General features: G+C 48.0%; 1 protein-coding gene across 1 annotated transcript; it reads left to right on the top strand.

Moving 5' to 3' along the window:
* Nucleotides 1-2303: 2303 nt before the first annotated feature.
* On the top strand, nt 2304-25529 carry NR2E1 (nuclear receptor subfamily 2 group E member 1). Its single transcript, XM_017878767.1, has 9 exons — nt 2304-3036; nt 7726-7871; nt 11081-11168; nt 12747-12982; nt 14336-14482; nt 16546-16642; nt 17030-17179; nt 17766-17871; nt 24043-25529. Exons 1-9 carry the CDS (start codon nt 3012-3014, stop codon nt 24203-24205), a joined length of 1158 nt encoding a protein of 385 aa, XP_017734256.1. The 5' UTR covers nt 2304-3011; the 3' UTR covers nt 24206-25529.
* Nucleotides 25530-27873: the final 2344 nt, after the last annotated feature.

Here is a 27873-nt window from a genome sequence, read left to right as displayed (position 1 = left end):
CTGGAGCTTGTTGCCGCCGTTACCACTGAACCAATCATGCCAGAAAGTCATCACGATGATTTCAGAACTGTATTGTGATTTATGCAAAGCGCGCCGATAATTACAGCCGGGCGCACAGAACACAGGATGCATATGCTGCGGGTGTGTGCGCGCAGTGTTGTGCCTTTTGCCAGGGCTGAATGGGGTGTGTGTGTATTCCGTAGGCATCTTCTTGACACCCTGCTTGATTAAGGACTGGTGACAGGAAAAAGAGGGAAGATACCCATTTTGATTTTGAGACAATTTGATGAGCCTTGGGAGTATTTTCCAGAAGTTTTGGTGCCTACAAATGAGCCAGCCTGGCGGGAGTGTTCGAGAGTAGGGGAAGAGGTGGTTTGGGGCCCAGGAAAGCCATCGTCCAGCCCCCGCACAGGCAAAGCAATTCGTAGTTCTCCTTCTCGAAACAGACCCCTAAATGCTTCCCCTGGAGACAGGCCTGGGTCTAGTCACCACCCCTCAAACTGCCCTCATCTTCGCCCGAGATAAATTAGTTCCACCCTTGAAGTTCTTTGTCCTTAACCAAGCACCGTCTTTCGCGTCCGCGTTATGGGGGTGGTGGTGGTGGTGGCTGAAGCAAGTGGATTTCTGGCGTGAACCAGAACCTGAGGATTCCAAACGAAGCCTGGCATCTTACTGTGTTTCTCAAATCCTGTCCGAAATTCCTCCCCTCTCTGTGCGCCGAGTTCGAGAAAGTGCCACGCCGCCGGTCGGGCTAGCTCCACAAGCAGCTGTACAAGTTGGCTGTAAAAAACGCTGATTTCTCATCCTGTCACCTAATAAAACCAGACGCGCTTATGGCCTCGTCCCACAATTCCCCAATCTCGTCCCAATTCGGAAAACGGAGGAGGAGGGAATAACTTGAGAGATAAAGGTCCCCCATCTTGCTCTTTCCAGCGGACCCCAGCCTTGGTGGCGGCGCTCCACTCGGGAGGATACAGGCTCTGGTGTGTGTGGTGTGAGCGACCCCGAGCTCGAGGCCAAGCCAAGGCTGGGCAGAAAGTTGCAATCACGTGCTATCGCAGCCCACGGGAGCGCACAGCCAGCTCCCCCTGGGACGCCCGGGCGGAGGACCTGCTGCGCCCTCCCAGGGCTCGGGGGACTCCAGCATTCACTTGCACGCACAGGCAAACTCTGATTGAAAGCCTGGGATGACACCGAGTCTGGAGAAAGAGGGACCGGGGGTGGGCTGGCCGAATTGCAGAGCGCGGGCCACAGCTCCCCTCCCCGCGAACATCGAGCGGAGGGCGGGAGGTGTAACCTCTGACCTCTGGCCGGGCCCACGCCCTGAGCAGGGACTGGGAAGCTCTTGTTCGACAAGTTCAAGCTGCCGAGAGAGCTTAAATAGAATTAATCTCTTAGAGATCGGGGATCATCGCTCCCTCGGCATGCGCTCTCCCAGCACCGCGCACAGAGCAAGGCGCGAGAGAGCTCAGGAATCGCGGGAAGGCAAACGGAATGGGGCCGGAGTAGGGGATGAGACCAGCTCTTCACGATCCCTCCGCCCGGAGAGCGGGAACCCGCGATGCCCGCAGAGGACAAGCCGTGGGAGGGAACGCTCTGCCCTCCTGCCGCCCGGGTGCAGATAATGGAGCCGACAAGAGATTCGTTCAGCGTCGGATGGGCCAGCTCTGCTTGAGGAAGCTGGCGGCACCCTCCCCTCAGCTGGAGACCAAACCCACCTCGCGAAGGCCGAAGGAACGCGGAACCTCCAGAAGACCCCATCCTCAGCCCTGACTTTCCGTAGATATGTGCAAAATGAGTAAATTACTCACCTCGGGCCAGATCCAAGTTTTACCCAATGGAAGGGGCACGGGACCAAGAATGAACCAACTCACATGGCCGTGTCCGGCGCGCACAATCACACGCCAGCACACAGCCACCCAATTTCTTCCGCGAATCTATCTGGCACTCTGGAGAGAGGGGGAAAAGCGTTTTGAGAAAGCCCCGTCACCCCTCCCCTTCCTTCTTGCCGTGAAATATACGAATTCATTTTTTATTACGAGCCGCACCGTCCTCACCATCACGCACGCACAGAGCCACACTCCCGTATTCACACTTTCTAACTCGTAAGCTCTGAGAGCGCCTGCATTTTCTTTGGGAGCCGCTTGGAGGTTCATTAATATCATTAGCATTTAACCCCCTCCCTCTTCCCATCCCCTCCCCGCACATGGCTGACGTCAGACCCCGCCAGGAGTTGGGGGAAAAGCTAAGTGGGCCAGGGACGCCCTATTCCCCTCCCCGCGGCTGCCTGTCAGAGCGCTTCTGGAGATATTACAGGGGACCCAGCCCGCAGCGACAGGCACAAAGTCACGGGGTAATGAACTTCGGGGACCCTTCGCCGCTGCGTGTGCGGCTCTCCCCGGAAACCCGGACCTGGCCGCCTCTTCCCTCGGAAGATTTCCCAGCAATCTAGTTGTCCCACTCTGCGCTTGGGTTCCGGCAGCGCGGAACCCGTCTGCCTCTGAGACTGCGGTTGTGTTTTCCTTCTTTCCTTGGGAGACCAGCGGTCGGCAGAGATTGCCCACACTCTGCATACCTATGTAGAGGGAGAGATTGAAGACTGAGTGACAGGAATGGGGAAAAAGAGGGATTTCGCTCCGTAGGAAGGCCATTCTCGTGTCTCCATCTCTGTCCTTCAACATCCCTCTCTTGCTGTTCTCCCTTCTTCCTCAGTCTTCCTGTCCATCTCTTCATCTGTCGGTCCATGTGTGTGTCCATATCAAGCAGCATTCCCAGCAGCTGCGGTTTTGCAAGAGCCGGGAAGAAACTTAAAGATGCTTAAATTTCCACTGTGGAACGAATTCTGAGCGCCCAGGGAGCAGCGCAGCGCGCGACTGACACCCACCTGTCCCGCCCCGGAGCCTTGCAGGCTGGAGGGCGGCTGGAGAGCGGCGGCGCCGGGCGGCGAGGCGGGCGCTGCCTGCCGGGACTCGGGCAGCGCCCACCAACCGCTCCGCCCCGGGACAGCCAGCATGAGCAAGCCAGCCGGATCAACAAGTGGGTACCTCTCCGGCCGCCGTGGGGCCTAGACGCGCAGCGTGGGGCGGGCGAGCAGGGAGGCTGGGGAGGTCCTGCCTGGAGCGCTGCGACTCTGAGCCCCGGGACTCCAACGGGCGTGTGCGTTCGGCCCAGCCCTGTAGACCGTGAGTTGGAGCATTTCGTGGTGAGGGGAGAGCTGTTTCGTTGCCTCTGGATTGCTTGATACCCCCTGTCTGGTGCGGTGAGAAGGTTACGACCCGCGCAGCCCACCAGTCGGATGAGTTGCCTCCATTTAGCCGCCAGGTGCTGGGTGGGGGGGCCATGGGGGCGGGAACTGGGCCGCAGTTTCAGGCGGTAGCACAATAACACACTCGCTCAAAACTCCGAGCTCCAGCGCGCAAAAGCAACTCTGTGCAAAGCGGATTTTGAATGGAATGCTTTGCACCCCGTTTCTAGCTATTTCAAATAATCCTGCAAACTGGGAAGCAGAAACAATTTAAAAGTCACATTTTCCTTAATCCTAAATCCGCGTAGGTCATAACTGGGGAATTTGAAGTATGGCGAACCACTCTAGCAAAGAGAGGACCAAATCCCTAATCCCAAGGACTTTTCGAGCCGGAGCCCAGCAGAGACAGGAGTGCTCGGCCTGCTCCCTCCGTGCGCTTCTCTCCTTCCACGAACTTCCTTAGTTGCCGGCTCTCCGAACGCCAGGCCGCAGCTGATCTCTCACCACCCCGAGACTCAGGAGCGCCGGGCTAAGTGTGTGTGCGAGGGCATTTGCTTGCACCATGCCTGCGGAACCCAAGAATGTGCAGGCCCGAGCCAGCGTTGAGCAGGCGCAACCACGGTGCTTAGATCTCCCGGGGGCATTTCAGTTCCCGCCATCCCGTGGCCCACTGCTGAGGGGCTCCAGGGTCTGAGGCTGGGGACGACCGTTGCCGCCGCAGTCCCCATATCCCGAAGTTGCCTTGCTGCCCGTGTTGTTTTCGCGGATAGCATTTTTTGGCGCTCTATGCGTTCCTTCCCGCCCCCTCCCCCTTTCACTCGCCCTCATTGTCCTGAGTCTTTGAAAGTTGGGAGAATCGGAGATACTTCTGAGGACTGGTAATGAAGTCTCACTTAAGTGGGATGCAATTCCCGCCCTCCTACCCCCCTCCAAGAAGGAGGTTGTATTTTCACTTTGTCCGTTGATTTTGCTTTGGGTGCTGACCTTTTAAAAATTAGAGTAAAATGAACGTGAACAAAAAGAAAAGGAGAAATATTTCGAGCTGGGGCAGAGGGAGCAGAGAAGGAGCCCTAACCGCGGCCGGAATGCAGAGCGGACCCTGGCGTAGGACTGAGTTTCCCGTTAGGCTCGGGCCTACTCTGGCCCTCGCTGTTGGAATTTCCAGGAGGCAAAGCGACCTCGATTTTTGTTGCCCGCATTCCCGGGCGTGAGTGTCCTTCCCAGGAGGCGCAGGAGGCCGTTTCTGTTGCATTCTGAGCCTCCATTGCAAAAACTGAAGCCCGCGGGTCTCGGCAGGCCTCCTAGCTCGCTCGCCCCGGGACAGGCCCTCGCCTACACCCCTGAAAGTAAGGAGTACCGGGCTCTTTCGTCCATTTCAGGGTGCGGAGCCGCTGGGGCCCTTGAAAGGTGAGGCCTCAGAGGCGAGGGAGGGGTGAGCGGGGAGCCCTGCCCGCCTGCGGCTGCGCCCCTGCTGTGGACTAGGAGGCAGGCCAACCCTCCAGACTTTGGGGGAAAAACCACAGCGGGCTCATTGCGGAAACTTTGGCCGTTCCAACTTCCCAAGAGCCTGAGTGAGGCCTTGGAAGCCTCCAGCCCCGGCTCAGGTCGGGACGCGGCTGCTGAGCTTTCTCAGGCCCGCAGGACAGAGGCCCCCGCCCGTGGCGCCGCTGCATCTAGGCCCTTTCCAAACCGGTGGCGGCAGCCAACCCGAGACCTGCGTCCCTCGGGCCGGGGGCGGCGAGGAGGTCGGCGCGCAGCGGCCCAGGTCAGGACTGGGTCGAGCAGCCAGAGCTGCAGCCCCCGCCTTGCCCGGCTTCTCGCGGCTGGAGAGCAGAGCGATGTCACCCGGAGCCCCGCCTGGGTGGTAACGAGACCCTGGCCAGTCACCCCTGCAGCCCAGACTAACTTCTTTCAACAGCCTCTGATGGTAATTACAGTAATCGAAGCTGCCATATATCTTTAGGCAATTATGACACACAAAAAGCCCCGAGGGGACCCCCTGGCGAGGGAAGTTAAGAACGGTTTTCCAGCTTCAGGAAACTCCGGCTCGCCTCACGTCGGAGCTCACTCGGTTTGCTAAATGAGAGGAGCTTTGCAACGGGGTCAACCAGCTTGTCTCGTGACCCCAAGTCACCTTAACGTGGCTGGGTGGCGGAGTCTGAGGCACAGACCCGCTATGCCCCGGAATTTTCGCGTCCCTCCCTCCTGGGCCCCGCCCCAGCCCGGTTGCCTGTCTCTAATCTGCCCCAGGAGCTGCGGCTCGGAGGTCTGCGCAGAGGCAGGACTCGCACTGGTGGTGGCCTAGGGGGCAACAGTCCGGAAGCTCGGGCGGGGGAGTCCGAGGAGGGGCCCCCACCCTGCGCTGGTCTTCCCTCCACCCTCGTCGGGTTCTCAGCGATGCTGTCATGGGCTTCCTGTCCGGATGGGAAGTGGGGAAAAAGAGACCCCATCACTGCTCCTCCCACTCACTCATCTTGGCATCTTCAACAGTGCCACGGGGAAGAGGATAGCTGGGGTGACAGTACTGCTGGGCCCCAAACGTGGATCCTGGAGCGGTCAGAGGGCGCGTGTTGTGCAGAGGATGGTTGTAAAATATAGAAACCAAGTTTACTGCTTCCAGAGTGAGTGCCGTGCAGCGGCGCTCCAGACCCGGTTCCTGAGCGACCAGGAACTCCCTTGGGCGCAGTGACAGGCCCAAAGGAGTGGAGGACAAGACCCGCTGTGCCCTCGCCTGGCTCTCTCCAGCCCCTCCCTCCCACAGCACAATCTCCCCTCCCGCCCTGTGGGAGAGGGGGCGCCGAGCCGGTGGCAGCCGCGCCGCGCGCCTCCCCTGCCCGCCTTTGTCGCCGTCCGAATTCCCATGCTACTCTTTTTGACGGGTCACTGGTGGCTCTATAGGCAGGTGCTGCCGCGGGGTTGTAATTACCCGGCCGAGCCTGGTCGTTACCGAACACCCCCCACCCCCAAGCACGGTCCCCGCGCTCTCTCTCCTCCCACCCCTCCACCTGAGACTAGGCTGGGACCCAGGGTGCAAGCTCGCCCGGACGCCTAGGGTTCCAGGAGCAAGTTTACACCTCCGGTGCCTCGAGGCCCTCCCCGCGCCACGCCCTCACCTCCCCTGCTCCCCTCGCCCAGACGTTTCACTGCCGTCCCTCCCCACCCCAATCTAATCGTAGTCCCCAACCCAAGCGCTTTCCGCAGAAGCTGTCGAATTTCAGGGAGGCCTGAGGCCGCTGGGGCCCAAACTGAAGGTCTTCGGATGGGTGGAAGAAGAGAAAAGCAAGTGTTAATAAGTCAATTGTTATCAACTATTGTTATTTTTAAAATTAAAGTGTTAATTAAGTTAACAGTTTAATACTCCCTTTGTTTTGCGGGAGGAAGCATTTCTAAGTCCCTATAAACCGCTTCAGGCACTTGTTGGACTCTTGAACCTTAGAGGAAAAGAATTCCTCCCTTTCTAAACGGCCAAATATTACCCTCTCCCTGACACTCCTCCAGGGTCTGTGGCCACCCCTAGGCTTGAGGGGATTCCAGGGAAAGTTCTCTTGGAGGTGGGGTCCATGGGGGTGGGGGTGGGGGATTCAGCCTAGAAAAATCAGTTCAGATTCTTAAAAAAAAAAAAAAAAACCAGGCTCACGCACAGCACTGGGAAAAACTGGGAGGAAGAGACCCAAAGCAGGACCAAGCGTGTGGAGGCCAGTGGTCTAGGGAGAAAGGGCTTAGGAAATGGAGGGAGAAGAACGCCTGTCCCAAGCTAACCCGGCAGGGAACCAACAACTTGCGTCGCTCCCCTCTCCCTTGCCTAGCCCCGAACCACTTTGCGGAGAAAATAATTTTTTCCTAAAAGAAATAATTTCTCCAAAGCGACTCACCAAGCATTTTTTAAATAGGTAAAGCGAAAGTTGGCCAATTACCACTACCCTTATTATCATTAATAATCCAAGTATTAGCATTACAATAATAATCCTAATAATAACACCGCCCGGCGGAGCTCAGAGAAAACTCGATTGCCTTCCAGCTGCCACCACTGGTTCCAGCCGTGTTTGTTTTTCTTCTTTTCCCTTTTACATTTCAAGTTTGTCTCCTCGCGCGCTCACTAACAACTTTCTCTGTTAAATGCAAAAGCGAAGGAGGGAGGCGGCCAAACTTTCCGCGGAGCAGAAAGGCAGTGGAGGGCCGCGCTGCCGCCCGGGCCTGCTGTCATCTTTTATTCCAAAATGGGTCTCGCCGATTAGAGGAGACCCAAATACATGTAGCGGTGCATGAATAATGCTCATTGTAGGAAACTGACACTTGCTCAAGGAAAAAAAGTTTGGCTATAAAATCACTTCATTATTTGCTTTTACCGCAGCTTCGGTGCTAATCCCTTCAGAGGTCAGATTGCTTAGCATCTCTCTCTCCCTCTCCCCTTTTCTCCCTCTTCTCCGCCCTCCTTTCCCTCTCGCCCCTTCCCCCCTTCCCGGTCTTTCCTGCGATTTCAGGCCGCATTTTAGATATCCCCTGCAAAGTGTGTGGCGACCGCAGCTCGGGGAAACACTACGGGGTCTACGCCTGCGACGGCTGCTCGGGTTTTTTCAAACGGAGCATCCGAAGGAATAGGACGTATGTCTGCAAATCTGGAAACCAGGTACCTTAGCCAGGGCTGCACTGCTCAGCTCCCCTCTGCTGCCTCCTCACTCTTTTGTTTGTGCCAAGGCCTCCTCTGAGTTTCCACGCTGTTGAGGAGAGACCCAGCCCTGACCTCTCCCTTCCTCTCCTCTCCTTCTTGCCTCAACTCTTGGAGGCCCTTTGGCTGGGGAAAGGCGGGAAGAGGTAACGGAAGATATGAGTTTATAGGAGGAAGTCTGAAGTCCTAGAGCCTCCCTACACTTTTTTTTTTTTTTTAATTCTGACAGATTTTGACAATGGTTAAGGCCCACGCCCAGTGGCTCTAAAGCTGGTCCAAGGGACCTAAAGAATTTAGCATCTAAACCACAAGGAGCCAGAAGGAGAAAGAGCTTTGTTATTGTGCCTGCCCACCCCACCCTCACTCCTAGCAGCATCAAGCTCAGTCCCCTGATCACTTGCCTGGGATGCAGAAGTAAGTGGCACACAGACATCTGAGTCAAGGTCACCACCACCTTTAGCTGAGACCACCAAGTGAGTGCTGGCTACTTGAAAGAGAGGCAGTGCTTTCTGAAGAGCTGTGCCTTTTCAACTCCAGAGAAGCAGGGTTGCTCTGGAATTGGGCAGTGGGAATTCAGCACCCATGTGACCTTAGCTGTGCCTTGTCAGAAAAGGGCAGGGTGAGGAAGAAGAGAAGATTCAAAAGGAAGGTGCAACTGGGATCCTCCTCAAGCTTCCATATCCCTGTTCTCCTTCTCTGCTTAGAATATGGACCCAGTTAGTGGTTTTGGTCTTGAGTAGGCAAAACTGTCTCAAAGAGACAGAGGAATCTGGCACGGGCTCAGTATGAGCCAAAGCTTCTAGAAAGAGTGAGCTGAACCCCTTGACTCAGTTTCCAGCTCAGTAATAGGCTGATTTTAACTAAGGAGATCAACCTTCTGGTCCCACACTTTGCCCTCTCCTTACCAGCCACTCAGACCCTCAGCACAGAGGCCTCCATTTCACTCCTGGAAAGATCCCTGAGGGTGCATTAGTCAGGAGTCATCCTTTGGTAACAAAATAGTAAAACACTTTTCACTAATTAGTAAATATAGGGTACATGTATACACATGCATACATTGTCTGCTGCTAGCGAATTGTTCTGATGTCTTTTTCTGAAGTCATGTCTGCTCATATCATTTTCTAATAGTTTTGGATTAACCACAAAAACAGAAGATATTTGCATTGAGATAAATTTTGAGCTCTCTAGCCCTGTTACCTGTTTAGTTGGATACTGTATCAGTTTCTGGCTTCACCATATGGACACATCACATTTTACATGCATAGGACTGTATCCCAATAACTCCACAGGATTGTGCGATTACTGGGGGTTGTCAGATTTGAACTAACTTCTACTTAGATTGTCTTTTGCTTTTATGCAGTGAACAGAATTGGAAAATCAAGATCTCTGATGTTGTGCTTGATCTTTTAAAAGGGGATGGCTATCAATTCAAGCATATTGATATTAGTCCAAGTGCTTGTAAAGGACTGATAATAGACTCATCAGGCCTGGTGTTCTTCTTGCAAGGAGAGTAAATGATCATAGCTGAGGCATTCATCCTTCTCTCTGGCACTAGATATTTATATACATTTGATCTGATTTGAAGACACACTTAAGAACTAATGAAGTTTTCCATTTTGCATTTACATGTTTATAAGAATACTGGAAAGATACCATCTGAGGATAGATATATGATTACATTTAATAATGAGTTTAAAAAACCTATTTACAATGAACTATTACATTGGCCAGCAAAGATGCCCTAAATGATTCACTTTGGACCCCAAAATTATTTCCTTTCTCTCTTATTCTAAGATTAAATTATATTCCAATGTATTATTAACAGTAATGAGGACATTTAGAAATGGATGTGAACATCTGTCCCACCTTTATTTTAAATAAATCATCATATTTTAAATTGGAGAAGCATGAACTCATAAAACTGCATTCTGATGTGTAATTTTCCCCTAAAGGGCTTCAGGGGGAAAAAACATACTCCAACTCCAGAGTATATGAATTTTTGAGATTATGAAGCAAAATAAAAATACATTTATTATCTTTCCTCGCTACAAATGTAACAGTAGCAACTTCTATAAATATAGGAGAGCACACAATGTCTTAAACATTTTCTGTGTATAAAACTCATGAACATGACTCTTTATGTATCCATGCACATGTCCCCTCAGTAATGACACCTAACACTGAATAAATTCCAAAGGAAACTTTATCTGTAGATTTCCTCTTTCAATGGCTAATTTTTTTTTGGAAAATTGCATTAGGTAAAACATCTATTTTCTCATGCATCTCAGATAAATATTTCTAAAGAAGTGACCACCTTTATTTTTTCAGTTACCATGCTAACATTCTTAGTCCATATTATCATTTAGACTGACAGTCCGTCACATTACCTTCCTGGTCCTGTTTACATGGTGGGCATTTCTATATTTTGCTCAAGCCTTGAGCTCTTCCTTTTTCACCCTCACCTTCTCTAGGCCTTGCCCTCCTAACCCCTCACCTTCCAGGAAGGGCTGTGTTTCTATGCACCTGGGCCAAGGCTAGTCTTTAAGGCAACTCTCAATTTGCTGATGATAAGGTTGGTTTCATACAAAAGCAAAAGTGAGGTAACAGAAGAGTGAAGAATAAATGGGAGAGATTTATCTGATAGATAAACGGGCTTGCCCAGAAAGTGGCAGAAAAAAGGTAGACTCAAGTACTGAAATCGTTGGTGGGAGGGCGGTATGGCGTGAATCCTGACCCAAAAGCCAGCTCTTAACGGAACTCAGAGGCCTCCTTCTCTGGGGCCAAGTCGCTGTCTTCGGTCCTGAAGTCTCATCCCTGTTCCACCACTCCGCGACCGGCGGAAGTTCCCCTACCGAGAGCCCCGCAGGCCTGCGGGGTCTGCTAACCCGGCTGTCTATCCTTCACCTGCTTGGAGAAGGACGTTTTCCCCTTGTCCGCTTTCTTGGGGTCCGGGACTGGCCCTCTTGAAGTAGCCTGGGACGTCCCAGCCCCTTCTTGATCTGGCCCTGCTCATGCCCAAGGCGCTCGCGTTTTGCAGGCCCAGGCTCGGGGCTCCAGGGCCTGTGGTCGGGCAAGGTGGCGCCTCCACGCCGTTTCCCCGCCCGGGTGCCGGCTCCGGGTCTCCCGCCTAAAGGCCAGGGGGACCGCTGACTCCCTGCGCTCTGTTCCAGGGAGGCTGCCCGGTGGACAAGACGCACAGAAACCAGTGCAGGGCGTGTCGGCTGAAGAAGTGTTTGGAAGTCAACATGAACAAAGACGGTAATCAGTGCATCCCTTTATTCCAGTGTTGATTGAGTAGTAAGGAAATTATATGTACAGAAAATACTTGGCAATCCTATGCATGTAAATCAACTCCGGAGCGCTTCTTTCCAGATGCTGGGAATTGGCCTCGGGCTTTCAGTCGTAGCCTTCCCGTCTGTCAGCAGGAGCCGCTGGCGACCCCTAGAATTCCCCAGGGCAAGACCCATGCCCACATCAGGAACTTGCGCCACACAGTCATTTCTACAAAGGCAGCCCTTGGGGGGACCCCACTCTCCAGGGGACCGCGGCGCATTTTCTACCTCCGGTCCTAATCCCTCTTTGCAGCCCTTCGTGGCCACCCTTAAGCCTGCTAGCCTCCCCCAGGATCTTACAGTCTGGATAGTCTCACGGGGAGGAGATCATACGGGCTGGAAGATCGCGGTGTGTTGGAAAAGGGAGGGCAGAGACGCGAAAACGCGCAATTTCCAGCCCGTTTGCAAATTCAAGATCAGTACGGCCATTGGGCCGATGTGAGCTTTTCCAGGGCCTTCTCTCTGTTCCACAGAAAAGAGGGAAAGGGGGCTGGAGAGGCAGGGTGACGCCCGTGGGTGCCTCGGACACCCTGCTCTCCCAAGGCTCTTAAACGCAGAGCAGCAAGAACCAGGACGTCAGAGTGCTTCCTGGGCCTGGAGTACAGTCCGAGCTGCGTCCCCCGCTGCAGCCTGTCGAGGGCGTCCCAGGCTCAGGCAGGGGGCGAGGGTAAAGGGCTGGAGGACACCGTGGGGGCCTGGCAACAGGGTGCGAGTGGGTTTTGCTGTGAGGCGGCTCGGGCCGGGTGGCTGCTCCAGGAGGAGAGAGCCCCTTCCTCCGCGGCGCAGGAAGCCGGAGGGAGCGTCCAACCTGTTGAACTTGTGTATTGACAAGTTGTCAAGCTCGGCGGGCGGAAGATTGCCCTGAATTAATTTGTTTATTTAAACTGTTGGTGGTAATTGTCACATCTCCCCTGCCTTTCTCCAGCATACTAGGAGACGGGTTCTCCCTCTTTCCATCCCCTAGCAATCCCGGGACTCGGTTCCTTTTCTCCTGCGGCCCTCAGAGGCCAAAAGCCATTTCGCTGGGGCAGGGCCTGGGGTAGGGAGGGTTGTTCTTGGGCGGAGTTGGAAAAGTCTCTGCAGAGACGAGGTGTCTGGCATGCACTACGCTCCCTCTCTTTTGGATGAGTATACCTCTTTTGGGGCGAGTATACCCGCCTACTCCGGCCCAGAGGGTCTCTGGTTTCCCTGAGAATCCCCTTCCCTGGTCGGAAGGAGCCCTGGACCGACCGAGAACACACTTAGTCTTGCTTGAGGCTCTGCCATTATCATGGCACTTTGAGCACGGGCCCCTCTTCTAAGTCTCAGCTTCCGAATCTATTCACTGTAGTGGTTAGACAATCTCAGAATCCCTTCCTCCCTCAGATTCCCTCTCTCTTCTTTTCACCTCTTGGGCGATTTTGCCTGCCCAGACTTGACATTGGGGCGGGGCTGGGGGGAGCGCCGCAGCAGCTGTGTCGCGACGTCTCTGATCGCCCGCATACGTTTCTGTTTGCCTCTGCAGCCGTGCAGCACGAGCGGGGGCCTCGGACGTCCACCATCCGCAAGCAAGTGGCCCTCTACTTCCGTGGACACAAGGAGGAGAACGGGGCGGCCGCGCACTTTCCCTCCGCGGCGCTCCCTGCGCCGGCCTTCTTCACTGCGGTCACGCAGCTGGAGCCGCACGGCCTGGAGCTGGCCGCGGTGTCCACCACCCCTGAGCGGCAGACCCTCGTGAGCCTGGCTCAGCCCACGCCCAAGGTCAGTGGCCTTGCTGGGCCCAAAGAGACTCGTGCCAGCGAATGGAGGAGAGGGACGCACCCAGTTCTTCTGAGCTGTGAGGCGGATCAGGCATACTGGGGAGAGAACTCCAGGGTGCTTGGCTGGTCTCTGCATGGAGCTCCAGCCCCCCTGCTCTGCCTTGTTTAGCCAGGGGTGCTCAAACTTGAGTGTACAGTAGAGTCAACCTCCGAGTGGCTACAAGTGTGCAGTCCCGATCTTATCCCCCCAGAAATTTCGTTTCTGTAAGTTTGGGGTGGAGTCCAGGAACCTGCACCTTTAGGAAACACCCACTGGTGATCGGTGGTGGGTGGAGCCCTCGTCTAAACCCAGAGGGCAGCCTCAGGTGTTCCTAAAGGCCCGAAGAACCAACGTTCATTTTTAGAGGAGAGGAGTTGGCTACAGCTGGAGGAAGTGCCCCAGAATTCCAGATCTTGGCCTGTATGCTCTTGGGTAAAGCCATGAGTTTCTAAGGCAAGAGAGAAATGTGGAGATCACACTGTTAGAACAGTTTGAGGAATCTGAGTTCATTTCCCATGGTTCCTCACCTACTTCTGAGGCAGGTGGATTTACAGCAGAGTTGATTCCATAGGAGCAGGGCCCAGCCTGAACCACCTGGAAAGGCTGCCACCTAAGGCCTACCCTCCAGGCCTCCAGCTGATACCTACTAAGACCCCCATTCCAGGTCGATGAGGGCCTAGGATGTCCCTCAGAGGAGGGCCAGCTGCAGCCGCACACTGCAGGGAAGCCAGACACCTGGGCACATGCACACGCACAATATTTAATATGGCTTTCTTACCCTTGATGTGTATAATAAGCTCAGGGAAGTAGTGTTATGAATATGTTGTCAGTTATGAATGGGAATGCTCTGTGAATGATTAAGATGTCTAATTGAAATATTTCCATAATATACTAATCCTTTCTAAAAATACTCATATGCATATTTGTGTTTGGGATGCCTATTAATTTATACTTTTTCACATCTATTTTTATTTACACAAATGCAAGCAGCTCTTGTCTAAATTGGGAGCCAGGCTTGGCACTTGGCTCAGCCCAAGGAAAATTTGCTGCAGGGGATAGAAAAGCCAGAGGACCCTCTGGAAGGGAGAGGCTCCCAAAGAATGGAAATGGACCTCCCCCAACCAGTATTACTTTTCAAACTCTATAGATAGAGATGTTTGATTTTTTTGCCCATCGATGGCAACTGCATGTTTAAGCAAAACATCCAAATTCCTTTTTATCCCCTTCCTTGCTTTAATTAGAAATTAAGTTTGTCTCTTCTCGCAAAGCTGTGGTTTCCTTACTTCTAGGTGTCTTTCTTTCTTCCCCACCCAGTACCCCCATGAAGTGAATGGGACCCCAATGTATCTCTATGAAGTGGCCACAGAGTCAGTGTGTGAATCAGCTGCCAGACTTCTCTTCATGAGCATCAAGTGGGCTAAGAGTGTGCCAGCCTTCTCCACGCTGTCTTTGCAGGACCAGGTATGACCACCAGAGCACTGAGGCCTTGGGAAAAAGAGAGCTGGGAAAGAAGCGGTAGCACTCAGTCTTACAAAACTCCCTCCATCCCCAGGTAAACCACCCGAGGCAGGCATCCATTCTTAACAGCAACGTGGAAACTACTTGTTTTTACTTGCTTCTTCCCATGGGCTCAAAATATCTACCTATATGATCCTTAGTAAGAAACGTAATTACATTATTTCAGAAAAGCTGGGTCCAGTCTATGAAAAACACACATACAAGAACATTACCTCTTTTTGTTTGATTGAAACAGCAAATATAATACCAAATTTTAAAATTGTAGTGATTTTCTAAAACTGTTGAAACAATGTTTTACTAAGAACATTGGAACTGAGAGAAGTAGAAGGTGGTAAGAGTAGTAGATTTTTGGAACTGATGTTATTATTTATATTATCAGCTTTATGTTCTCCATTGTGATGCTCCCAGTTTTGGTCATTAATTGATCAGCATGTAAGACCAAGGGGCACAGTGCACACCTCCTGCAGGCTAGGATCTTCCTCCATTCTTCATGTGCTTTTAGACATTTTGTAAACAAATAGGCATTTTGCATAATTCTGTGGTTGTAAATGACATTCAGAGGAAGAAAAAGTGTGTGCAGTGAAACATTGTATTGTACTGAGACCCAGAAATTTTGTTGTTAGGAATATCAGAAATGCTAACATTTTTCTAACCTTAAAGGAAAGAAAGAAAACAAAGTGTTCCCAACCATTGGCTGTCACCAGTGCATTCACAGGAATTAATGACAAATTTTCCAAAAGGCTAATATGTAGTTCTAAAAGCAAAGGATTTATTTCTTCAATTCATTTCATACCTAATTAAAGCATAATAGTGGCCCTTTATATGAAGTATGTTTCCTACGGAAAGATCAGGCAATGTGCTAAAAGCATTTCATCTTCTAGCATGAGATGTTCTTTTTCTCATGGCCTGCCCTTTCAAATATGGCCAGAATTAGATATTGTTTACCTTGCATTTTACAATTATTTCCTGTACTTAATGCAATAAAACTAAAAATAAAACATTTAAAAAATTAAACCCTTTGGTCTAATTGTGATTTTGGTTACAAGCCTTCATGATTCAGCTCTTAGCTCCCAAAAGAAATCCTTTTACATAAATCATTTAGAATTGGCTGGTTTTTAGTTTTGAGATTTTTTAAGGTAGTTAGGTCCTATCTTTGAACAGGTTTACTGCTTAACTCTAACCATTTGCTGTGTGTGTGTGTGTGTGTAGATTGGCTTTTTTTTTTTTTTTTTTTCAAAACAAGTATTTGTATACTCTCACCCAAACAAAATTTACTTACTGTCTGCCACTTAGCCCTTTGGTAGGAATGCTTCGACAAAGAGCAAACTGCAGCGAAATGGAATCTGGTATATTAATTTGGAAAAAGAGACAGATTTTCATTTTAAATATTCAATAGCACACTTTATTAGAATAAAAATGACAAGCACCTTGATGCTGTCCATTTATGGGTCTCAGAAAAATCATGCAGTGAGACGAGGAAAACTCAGCAAAACCCGATTAACATAATTGCACCCTGATTTCCCCTGAATGCCTCTTGGGAATTAGTGATCTCTGTCTCTCTCCCAGCCCAGCCCCCTCAACCCTCCAGGAAGATGGGGACCCAGCTCTGCAAGTGTCTGAGGAATCCTCAACCCTGCTAATAGCAGCATTCTCTGTGAGGGGAATCCACCTGCTGGGCTGCTGGCATTTCATAAAGCCTCGGTCTCTAGAGGAGCTTCTAGGTGGTCAGGAATGGGTGGATACAAGGACGAGAAGGGCAAATCCTTTTCTGAGAGAAGGAAACTTTGGAAAATTGGAATGGCTGACTCTCAAATCCATGTGCATATCTATAGGCACCTTTTCAAAAGGAAAATATGGGAAAATAAGGGAAAGCTAGAATATTCAGAAAAAATTACCAAGACAGGCATTTAAAACACTTTTTAAAATAATGGAAATTTACATAGTGAAATTGTTTATAAATTTATAAATTACACACTATATTATATTATACATCTATTGTATGACAGCTGATGCTTTTGGAAGATGCTTGGAGAGAACTGTTTGTTCTAGGAATAGCACAATGGGCCATTCCGGTTGATGCTAACACTCTACTGGCTGTATCTGGTAAGAATTGCACAATTTAATGACTTTGTTGTAGAAATTACCATAAAAATACATTACTGAAAAAAGAACAACATGTAAAGAATAACAAATTCCTGCTGAACAATAGAGTATACCTGTCATTTATAAATCTATATTTAAATGCAAATAATGTTGTTTTGTTGTATTCATGACTGCTTGCATTGTTATTTAAATGCAAATTACTGTGTTTGTTATCATCCAAGAGAAGATTTTATATTAACTTTCATACAATATAGTCAGTTTACATGGAATCAGATATCTTAGAGTGACAATTGAATAGATATTGATATGCAGGATTTTGTCAAAAATCAATATTAAATCATGAAAATGCCTTCATATTAGAGTATTTATCCCATATTTTTATTCTAGGCATGAACGGTGACAACACAGATTCCCAGAAGCTGAACAAGATCATATCTGAAATACAGGCTTTACAAGAGGTGGTGGCTCGATTTAGACAACTCCGGTTAGATGCTACTGAATTTGCCTGTCTAAAATGCATCGTCACTTTCAAAGCCGGTAAGCAGACACAGACCCCTGTTTCTTCTCCTTCCCCAGTTTTGCCACCTCACTAATTCAGCCATCTCGAAGTTTGAACTGACCTTTGCAAAAAGAGGTGATGGTTTTCAAGGGAGCTGATACTCTTAATCTGGCCCCATTTTTGATTGCTATGGGAACCTGCGTATTCTGCTGGGCATCCACTTCCACAGAGGTGCATTCCCAGACCCAATTTCTTTTTTTCTATTTTTAATTTTTTTAATTTTTTTTTGAGATGGTGTCTTGCTCTTGTCACCCAGGCTGGAGTCCAATGGCACCATCTCGGCTCACTGGAACCTCTGCCTCCTGAGTTTAAGCAATACTCCTGCCTCAGCCTCCCAAGTAGCTGGGATTACAGACACGTGCCACCACGCCCGGCTAATTTTTGTATTTTTAGTAGAGACAGGGTTTCACCATGTTGGCCAGGTTGGTCTCGAACTCCTGACCTCAAGTGATCCGCCTGCCTCGGCCTCCCAAAGTGCTGGGATTACAGGCATGAGCCACCATGCCTGGCTCCCAGATGCAATTTCTATGCTGTCTATCACAGTTTCCTGGTCTTCATTTCTAGTTCCTACACATAGTGGTTCTGAACTGAGAAGCTTCCGGAATGCTGCTGCCATTGCGGCCCTTCAAGATGAGGCTCAGCTAACGCTCAACAGCTACATCCATACCAGGTGACCCTTGTTTGCCTTGAACATGTACTTAAGAAAATTGCCTCATTGTGAACGTCTGAGCAGGCGGTAACAAGCCAGTTCAAACATTGTGACTAATTATCTTGTTGCCAGCCAGTTAATTTAGGGAGAATCCATGTCGTTACCTATCATCTCAGCAAATCTAATTAGATGATCAAACTGAAAGCACTGTCAGACATATTACAGTTGTCCTGGTGGAACAAACTAATCCATCAAAATAATGGAACAACATTTGTGTGAATGGGTATGGAGGGGTCAAAAATGAAGCCCAGGCCAGGCGCGGTGGCTCACGCCTGTAATCCCAGCACTTTGGGAGGCCGAGACAGGTGATCACGAGGTCAGGAGATCGAGACCATCCTGGCTAACACGGTGAAACCTCGTCTCTACTGAAAAATACAAAACAATTAGCCAGGCTACTCGGGAGGCTGAGGCAGGAGAATGTCGTGACCCTGGGAGGCGGAGCTTGCAGTGAGCCAATATTGTGCCACTGCACTCCAGCCTGGGTGACAGAGTGAGACTCCATCTCAAAAAAAAAAAAAAAAAATGAAGCCCAGAGTGTCATGCTTGGTATGTGAGAGAGTGGCCACATCATCCTTGAGAAAACACAGGTGCCTTTCTGCAGATGCCAATCTCAAATAAAAGGATGAGAGAACTTTCCAGAGAGGTTTTTTTTGAGACAGGGTCTTGCTCTGTTGCCCAGGCTGGAAGGCTGAAGTGCAGTGGCATGTGAGCATGGCTCACTGCAGCCATGAACTCATGGGCTTATACAATCCTCCCACCTCAGCCTACTGAGTAGCTGAGACTACAGGTGCATGCCACCACACCCAGCTTATTTATTTATTTATTTATTTATTTTTGAGATGGAGTTTCACTCTTTTACCCAGGCTGGAGTGTAGTGGTGCAATCTCTGCTCACTGCAACCTCCACCTGCAAGCTATTCTCCTGCCTCAACCTCCCAAGTAGCTGGGATTACAGGTGCCTGCCACCACACCTGGCTAATTTTTGTATTTTCAGTAGAGGTGGGGTTTTACCATGTTGGCCAGGCAGGTCTTGAACTCCTGACCCTGTGATCTGCCTGCCTTGGCCTCCCAAAGTGCTGGGATTACAGGTGTGAACCACCACACCTGACACAACTAGCTAATTTTTAAAGTTTTTGTAGAGACAAAGTCTTGCTATGTTGCCCAGGCTGGTCTCGAACTCCTGGCCTCAAGTGATCCTCCCACCTAAGTCTCCCAAAGTGCTGGGATTACAGGCCTGGGCCACTACGCCCAGCCTAGAGAAGTCATCTTTTCACCTATCATAACTGTTGTTTGGCCTTGGTGACTGGTATCTATTATTTTGAGTCATAACATCTACCGGGTTACCTCTGGCCTTGCAGGGCCCACATGCAGAGGCTGTTCTTGACTGTTTGTAGGAACTCTCAGAGACTGGGGCTCTAACAAAGCTCCTCCTGGCCCAGCACTGGGCAAGCCCATCAAGAAGTATAGACTGGGGGCTGAGGTGGCTCACACCTGTAATCCCAGCACTTTGGGAGGCCAAGGCAGGCAGTTCACTTGAGCTCAGGAGACCAGCCTGGGCACAACATGGCATGACTCTGTCTCTATCAAAAGTTAAAAAAAAAAAAAAAAAAGAAGAAAAAATTTTATTATGCCATTGGGGGGGGGGGGGGGAAAGAAGCCTGGCTTTTAAAGAGAAATGGAACCTTTCTAGTTTCCTGAGTTAGGACTGTGGTAGATTTGAGGTTGGAATAGAGTTGCTATTCTCTAGGCTGATTTGAAAGGAACCTGCGAAAGCCCATCTCCATAATCTCAACATCAGCTATAGACACTGTGGTGGGAATAAATACATCAAATGGGTAGAGGCTGTTAATGCCTCCCTCAACTAATGGGTCAGAGAAATCCCAAGTCAACTCTGTCCATTTGGGGTGATACCACTTCTGCTAAGGTCTCCCTATTTCTATCATAAACCTTCTTTTGAATACTAAATGAATAACACTGTTCCCTGTCCATGGAATATCACTGAAACTATGTTGATAGTGCACCTGTATATGTTTTTCCAAATTAAAATGCCAGGATTTGAAATTTTTAATGCATATCGAATTACAGAATATATATAGTAGGCAGTTAATATTTGTTCAAAATTATTAAATGGAGCAGTACATAATCTGGGTACTTCCACTAACTTTTAGGCCGGGCAGAGTGGCTCACGCCTGTAATCCCAAGCACTTTGGGAGTTCAAGGAGGTGGATCACCTGAGGTCAGGAGTTCAACATCAGCCTGGCCAACATGGTGAAACCCGTCTCTACTAAAAATACAAAAGTTATCTGGGTGTCATGGCATGCACCTGTAGTCCCAGCTACTCGGGAGGCTGAGGTGGGAGAATCGCTTGAAGCTGGGAAGTGGAGGTTGCAGTGAGCCGAGACTGTGCCACTGTACTCCAGCCCCAGGTAACAGAGTGAGTGAGACTCTGTCTAAAAAACAAACAAAAAAATAAAAAAACAAAAAAACAAAAACAAACTAACTTGTATGTACTAACTGACCTTTGACATTTAGAATCATTATAGTATTAAGAACTTAAAAATGAGGCCGGGCACGGTGGCTCATGCCTGTAATCCCAGCACTTTGGGAGGCCGACGTGGGCAGATCACGAGGTCAGGAGATCAAGATCATCCTGGCTAACACGGTGAAATCCCGTCTCTACTAAAAATACAAAAAATTAGCCGGGCGTGGTGGCGGGCGCCTGTAGTCCCAGCTACTCGGGAGGCTGAGGCAGGAGAATGGCGTGAACCCAGGAGGCGGAGCTGGCAGTGAGCTGAGATCGTGCCACTGCACTCCAGCCTGGGCGACGAGCGAGACTCCGNCGTGGGCAGATCACGAGGTCAGGAGATCAAGATCATCCTGGCTAACACGGTGAAATCCCGTCTCTACTAAAAATACAAAAAATTAGCCGGGCGTGGTGGCGGGCGCCTGTAGTCCCAGCTACTCGGGAGGCTGAGGCAGGAGAATGGCGTGAACCCAGGAGGCGGAGCTGGCAGTGAGCTGAGATCGTGCCACTGCACTCCAGCCTGGGCGACGAGCGAGACTCCGTCTCAAAAAAAAAAAAAAAAAAAGAACTTAAAAATGAGAAGAACATGGTATCCAGTTATTGATCCAGTCAAGCCTTTACCGAGTACTGGCTACATGCGGGGCTGCAGGTGGGCATTACGGGATACCAGAAGGAGCAAGACACTGCCCTTTATCATCGCAAGCAGTGGGCAGCAGTGTCACTCCAATCCAAATAGAGAAGAGAGGAAAGCAATGTGGGGAGTGTGAGAGATGAATCCTAGACAGAGGGAGTAAGGGACAATTGGAAAGGCTGAAAGTCTGATTGGTGGAGGAAAGAACATGTAAGTTGGTCCTTCAATAGGAGGAGGATTTCAGCAGGAGAGAAGTTGTGTCTTGAGAGTGGTGGAGGAGCTGGCAGGCGTCCTATGGGAAGTGCCAGGGAGGTGAGTGAGGAGGGGAGCCTGGTGTGCCAGGAGCTGCTGATAGGGTGGCCCAACAGAATTCAACCATGGGTTAACAACAGCCTATTTTAGAGAAATGGCAAGTAAACTACATCTCCCCAACACCCCAAAAGAGGAAAATCATGTGTGGAAAAAACACATCTGCTTTGCCATGGAATTCGTATTATTTCTATTAAATATTCGAATAGTAAATATTAAATAAGTATCTTATTTCTTATTAAATAATGGAATTATGGAATTCCTTATTTTATGGAATTCTTATTTCATTCTGATATCAGCTACAGCTGTAATTTAATATTTATATCTAGGGTCATACATGTGACAAAAATGACTATGCCTTATTTCTTAGCCCTTCAAATCAGTGAACACTTTTGCCTCCAGCACTTTCCTGTCTAGAAAAATAAAATCTGAAATTGAAATGAAAAGTTAACATGCAAACTGAAATTGAGCCTAATTGTATATTACAGCTCTCTAAGCTATTTCTCTAATGATCCAGGATGTAAGGAGGAGCCTAGGAATTGACATTCCATACAAACTATATGCTATAATGAAGATCAAATGTGCAAATCTGTAATAGACCTAAAACACTTAAACCTGAAAGAAAATCCAATTATTGATGCTAATAGATGAAGACAAGGGCATAGATATTCTAAAAAATAATTTTGATTAGTCAGACTCCCTCTCTCTCTCTCTTTCTCTGTCTGTCTCTCTCTTTCTCTCTCTCTCTCTCTCTCACACACACACACACACACACACACACAGTTTTTGTTTTGAATGTCCAGGCTGTGTTGCAGTGGTGCAATCGTGGCTCACTGCAACCTCTGCCTCCTAGGCTCAAGCGGTTCTCCCACCTCTGCCTTCTGAGTATCTGGGACTACAGGTGCCCAGCGAAGTTTTGTAGAGATGAGCCTTGCTTTGTTGCCCATGCTTATCTTGAACTCCTGGGCTCAAGCGATGCTCTTGCCTCAGCCTCCCAAAGTGCTGGGATTACAGGTATGAGCCTACCACATCTGACCTCATACATTGCTATTTCTGGTAGTACCGTATGCTACATATAATAGACAATTAATTTTTGTTGACTGACTAACCAACCCTTTCCCAACTAGAGAATAAAATAAGTGGGAGAGTAGATGAGTGGGTAATCTGTTTGCAGAAAATCAGGAGTTGGTTGTCTATGGATTCCCCCAAATTCATCCTTTCTGAAGGTGATGATTTCTCGCAGTGGTTTCTCACCATGGGAAACGTTCAGCATGTTGGGTGGATGCTGCAGATGGCAGAGGTCGTCCAGGCAGCCACTGCCTCCAGCTTGCTGCAGAATTATCTCTACTATGCCTGGTCCTGGGAAGGGAAATAGAGCTGTTGAAGAAAAAGGTGGCCAAGGTGAAAGGGAGACATGGATTTGGGGATTACTTTCCAAGAAACATTAGAAATACATTCAACAAGGAGAACAAGTGGTAGGATTTAAGGTTTTTTTGGTTTTGTTTTGTTTTTCTTTTTTTCTTTTTTAATGTAGATAAGCTTCGCCATTTCCACACCACACTACTAGATGTGGTCTGGTGGCCCCTGTCCCCAGGTGGTCATGAAAATGGGCAGTGAAAGAGTCAGCTGAGGTCCTGAGAGGCCCAGAATGAACTATAAGCCTTGTCTTCTGTGGAAGAGAAGGACTCTTATGTGCCCAAAGCTAAATAGACAAGCATGAAAGTTGCTCCCCTGAACTTTATTTGCAGAGTGGAGTTATCCAGCAGTTAAACATAGCCACCTGACTCCTTTGAAGGAATTTTGATATCCCTTAGCTTGTAGCACCTTGTGGCCTGGGTTGAACCCAGCTTAGTCACAGATGTGTATCCCAGAAGGTCAGTTTTTTAGGTGTTTCATTTCAGTGGAGGGAGCCTTCCTTATGTATATTGATATCTAATTCTAACTATTGGCTGAAGAAGTATCAGGACTGCAGTGAGGAGGTGGATGCAGGCATCTAAAGGCAGCAGAAGATTGAACTTGCACATCTGAGCACAGATACATGTTGGACATCAAGAGAGGAAATTGTTAAGCAATTTCTCACATCTTTAATTACATGCCAATTTCATTGACATGAGAGTTGGGTGGCACTGCCCCAACAGAACTTAGTCTTTAATTTGCAGTGTAATAAGGATGGAATTATTCCTGAGAGAGACTAAGTATAATGCCTGAATAATAATTTGGAGAATTGCTTAGAAAAAGAAGCCATTTTATGTGAGGGAAATAGCCTTGTGAAGGAGTCCTGAGAATTAGAAAATGTGTATTCTGTTGCTAGCTTTATCCTCAACATCCTGGTCATCTTCTATAACGGAAATCTTAAATTTATTATTTGGCTTAAAATTAGTATTATGTTTCTTAAAATTCTTTTTTTCCCCAAACAAAATGCAATCCTTTTGTTAATGTAGAGAGAGTATCTGTGTGATTTTGGCAGCATCATTTATGGTCTCCCTGCCTCAAGTAGTCTACCTGCAAAACAGGGACAACAGTGCCTGTCCAAACTTTGCTGCAGGGAGACTGTGTTATTCAGGAGACCTAGATCAGGAATGCAGGAGATGATGTATGTTCAAGTATAAGACATTAGTTTCCATGAGTGATGGACTCTGACCTTGTTTTCATGGCTTCTCATATTCCAGATATCCCACTCAACCCTGTCGCTTTGGAAAACTCCTGTTGCTTTTGCCAGCTTTACGTTCTGTTAGCCCATCAACTATAGAAGAAGTGTTTTTCAAAAAAACCATTGGCAATGTGCCAATTACAAGACTGCTTTCAGATATGTACAAATCCAGTGATATCTAAGCTCACAAGGTACCCACTTTTCAGGATGGGACAGTATCAGATGAACTTCGACCCATGGAGAACAAGCCTCAACTAACAAACCCTTCAGGAAGCATACACCGGGGAATGTGTAGCCTTCAGGAAAAAATGCCAATTGACACAAAACATTCCAGTAGCTACGACCTGCCGCCCTGACCAGGGTAGGGAGGCTGGGAAGGAGAGGGGTGCAACAGGACCGCCTGCGCTGAAAACTCACTGCTGCCATGCCCTGGGAGGGGCAAACTGGGGGTTGCCACAGGCCATGCCATTCTGCCTCTTACCTGGAAGATCAGGCTGAGCGATCAAAAGCTGAAACATAAGTAGTGCTTTCTTTTCCTTTTTAGCATATAAAGTTTGGTAACCAAATATAGCTCTGTGTATAACATCATACTGCGGCCTTCAGAACTACGTTATGTTGGAGCATTTATTTTAAAAATAATGGTAGGTTTTAAATTAAGTGTTATCAAAAGTTTCCCCTCTATTGTAATACATTATTAAATGGCCTTCAGAACTGAGTTAATAAGTGAAAAGTAGCTTATGCTATGTGATTTGCTTTTTCGCTATTTTCTTTTTTCTTTTCTTTCTCCTTCTTTTGTTCTTTCTTTTTCTTCTTTTTTAATACCATAGGCCAGGCAACCTTGTCAAAGGAATTGGTGGACAAAATGAGATTCTCACCAGGACTTCAGGTTGGATAACATCTCAAAAAGAGAAGAGCTTTACTAAAAGAACATAAGTCAAGGGAGGATGAATCAAAACAGCAAAACCAAATAAAGTGGAGATGAGTGATTGAGTGAGGTAGATCGCTGTCCCGTTAACACAGTGCTGAAACCAAAGGCAGTGGGGGTCCAAGCTCATGGTGCAGCAAGTCACACCAGACAGGAAATGAGTATGGACGTAATTGCAGAAGGAACTTCAAGGAGATGAATGCTAAGAGGGCTCTTGATTGATCCATTGCTAACAGCCTGAGACTCTTCAATGCCTTTCCGAAAACTGGTTTCTAGTAAAGCCTTGAATGAACATACACACACACACACACACACACACACACACCGTCCTACACTTTAAGCTGCTCCTTTGGTATGACTCTATACTTATGGAAATGTAGAAACAAACATTTTTAAATAGCTGCTGTACTTTTCACATTTTGATTTATTAGGTACTAGCACTGAGGGAAAACATTCAGCACTTGGACTATCATAGGAGGAGTAAAACTTTCCTTGTACAAAGTGAATTAACTGATTTGTGAAGTTAAAAGGTTGTACTCATTGTATTTACAAAGAATAAAAATATATTGAATTTAAATGAACTCTGCCTGATTTCTTACCCTCCCTCTCTGGCTGGTTCTCACCCACCAGAAACAAGGTAGGGGCAACAGCTGGTGTTAAAACTGAAGCTCGGAGCACTCCAGCACAGAGCCTGCAGAACCGAACTACAAAGGCAATTTCCTTCTTACAGTGAATACCATTTGGAAAATGATGAATAAAGAAATAAAACATAAGATTCTGTTCTCTACAGCTTTCAAATGTAATTGCATCTGTTAGAAAAATTGCTGTGTGAGGAAGAAAGAGGCCGATTAACAGAGTCTTCATTCCTTCCTATGTTTCTAACTCTCTTGCCAACATTTCAATCCTGACCAGACACTTGAAACCATTTAATGATAAAAAATATGAAGTATGATAAAGTTCATATGGTGAGTAAGATGTGGAAGGAGCAGTAGAAAGGTCATCCAGATGTTCCCAGCAAGTCTTAAGGCACTGGTCCCACAAGGAAAGGCCAGAGATAGAAATCAGAGGTCCCCAAGACCACAGGCACTGTGGACTCCTTTTGGGTGGCAGCTCCAGCAAGAGATGCTTGTGCCTCTGCTCTTGCTAAAATGGCCTTGCAGACTGCATATGTGAAATTTCAACCAGCCGTGCACTTCTTGTCTACTTATTCTACAAAGAATGAGAATTGGTCTTAAAGAAGAGCACAGTACTCAAAGATTGTGCAAAATGTCCCTTGCAACACTGTTTGTATTTAACAACTTTAATATCCATTGACAGAGAATAGGTACATTGTAGTGAATACAGACAGTGTTGCCATAGGCAAAGTGAATGGCTAGAGCTAATGTATCAACATGGGTAAATCTGAAATACAGTGTGTTTGTGTGTGTCATGGGGAAAGTAAATTGCAGAGGACACAGACAGCTTAGTATCATTTATATAAAGTTTTACAACCTACAGAACAATACTAGACAATGTTTATGGGTATATAAATGTATAGGAAATATTTAAAATAGGCATGAGTATTATAAATACTAACTGCTTGATAGTGGCTACTTCCAAGAGATGGGATGGGTGAAGCATATTTAGAGGACCCTCAAATGTTTCTGTAATGGTTAATTTCATAAGAAAAAAAAACTCAAACAAATATGAGATCAATGACAAGATTTAGTAAAGCTGAGTGATGGGTTCAAGGCTGTTCATCTGTATCAGTCAAGTTTTCCTTCAATAATACTGAAAAACAAACATCCCTCGAAGCTTACAGCAACAAACTCTTATAACTTGCTCACAGGACTGCCAGTCTCGTGTGGGTGTGCAGGGCTTGGCTGGGATCAGCTGGAGCTGACTCCAGGCTATAGTTTGGGTTTAAATATGCTCCAGGGAGTCTGGGGGAGGTGACTCACACCTGTAATCCCAGCACTTTAGGAGACTGAGAAGGCAGATCACAAGCCCAGGAGTTCAAGACCAACCTGTGCAACAAGGTGGAACCCAGTCTCTACTAAAAATACAAAAAATTAGCCAGGTGTGGTCATGTGCACCTGTGGTCCTAGTTATTTGGGAGGCTAAGGTGGGAGGATCACTTGAGCCCAGGAAGTCGAGGCTGCAGTGAGCTGTGATCATGCTACTGCACTCCAGCCTGGTGACAGAGTGAGACCCTGTCTCAATAATAAATAAATAAATAAGCTTCAGGGTTTCCTCATCCTGGACTAGCAGCTTTCCTAGGATAACTTCTTTTCATGGCAACATGCAGAAGTGCAAGAGGCTGATGCAAAGACATTTACAGCTGCTACTCACTTCACATTGCTTACTTTCCCCTGGCCACAGCTAGATCTATGGTCAACCTTCCCAACCTTAAGTAGACAGAGAAGTGTACTCCTCCCGTGGAGGTGGAGTGGGGGGAGAAGATTCACTGAACTATAACAAAACCTAATACAATCACAATCTACTTTAGTCTATTATAAATATTCTCAGGGAAATTAAAAGAGAGTAAGATTCTTGGAACAAGCCACAGAATACTGATTCCTACTGGGATGACTTTTGTTTTAGGCATCTCTGCCATTATTTAAAAAAAAAAAAAAAAAGCAAGCCTGGCCTTCAACATTTGAAAAAGCCCAGAATTTAAAGCATTTAAAACTCAGTAACAGTCTCTTCTGGGATTTTGGGGTTTCTGCTGGATGTAGCCTGAGGATGGGCTCCTTTGGGTTCTTGAAGAACATTACTACGTGCATGGACTTAAGGCAGATATTCTCTATGGTCTCTATGGTTGGTGTTGTGGGGGAGGCTCAACAGTGGTCTGTGAATACACAAATTCAAAATATGCAATCCAAATGGACAAATAAGAGATGCATTCAGCCAAGTGATTATTGCAGTAAAAAAAAAAAAAAAAAA

The sequence above is a fragment of the Rhinopithecus bieti genome, unplaced genomic scaffold (assembly GCF_001698545.2).
Source record: "Rhinopithecus bieti isolate Rb0 unplaced genomic scaffold, ASM169854v2 scaffold_11508, whole genome shotgun sequence".
Taxonomy (NCBI): domain Eukaryota; kingdom Metazoa; phylum Chordata; class Mammalia; order Primates; family Cercopithecidae; genus Rhinopithecus; species Rhinopithecus bieti.
Note: the sequence above shows the minus strand (reverse complement) of the source record. Positions and strands in the feature narration are given on the sequence as shown.

Coding starts and splice junctions, on each gene's coding strand:
- NR2E1 (XM_017878767.1), top strand. CDS start 3,012: ATGAGCAAGCCAGCCGGATCAACAA. Junction 12,983..14,335: donor TGGCTCAGCCCACGCCCAAG/GTCAGTGGCCTT, acceptor TTCCCCACCCAG/TACCCCCATGAAGTGAATGG. Junction 14,483..16,545: donor CGCTGTCTTTGCAGGACCAG/GTATGACCACCA, acceptor ATTGTATGACAG/CTGATGCTTTTGGAAGATGC.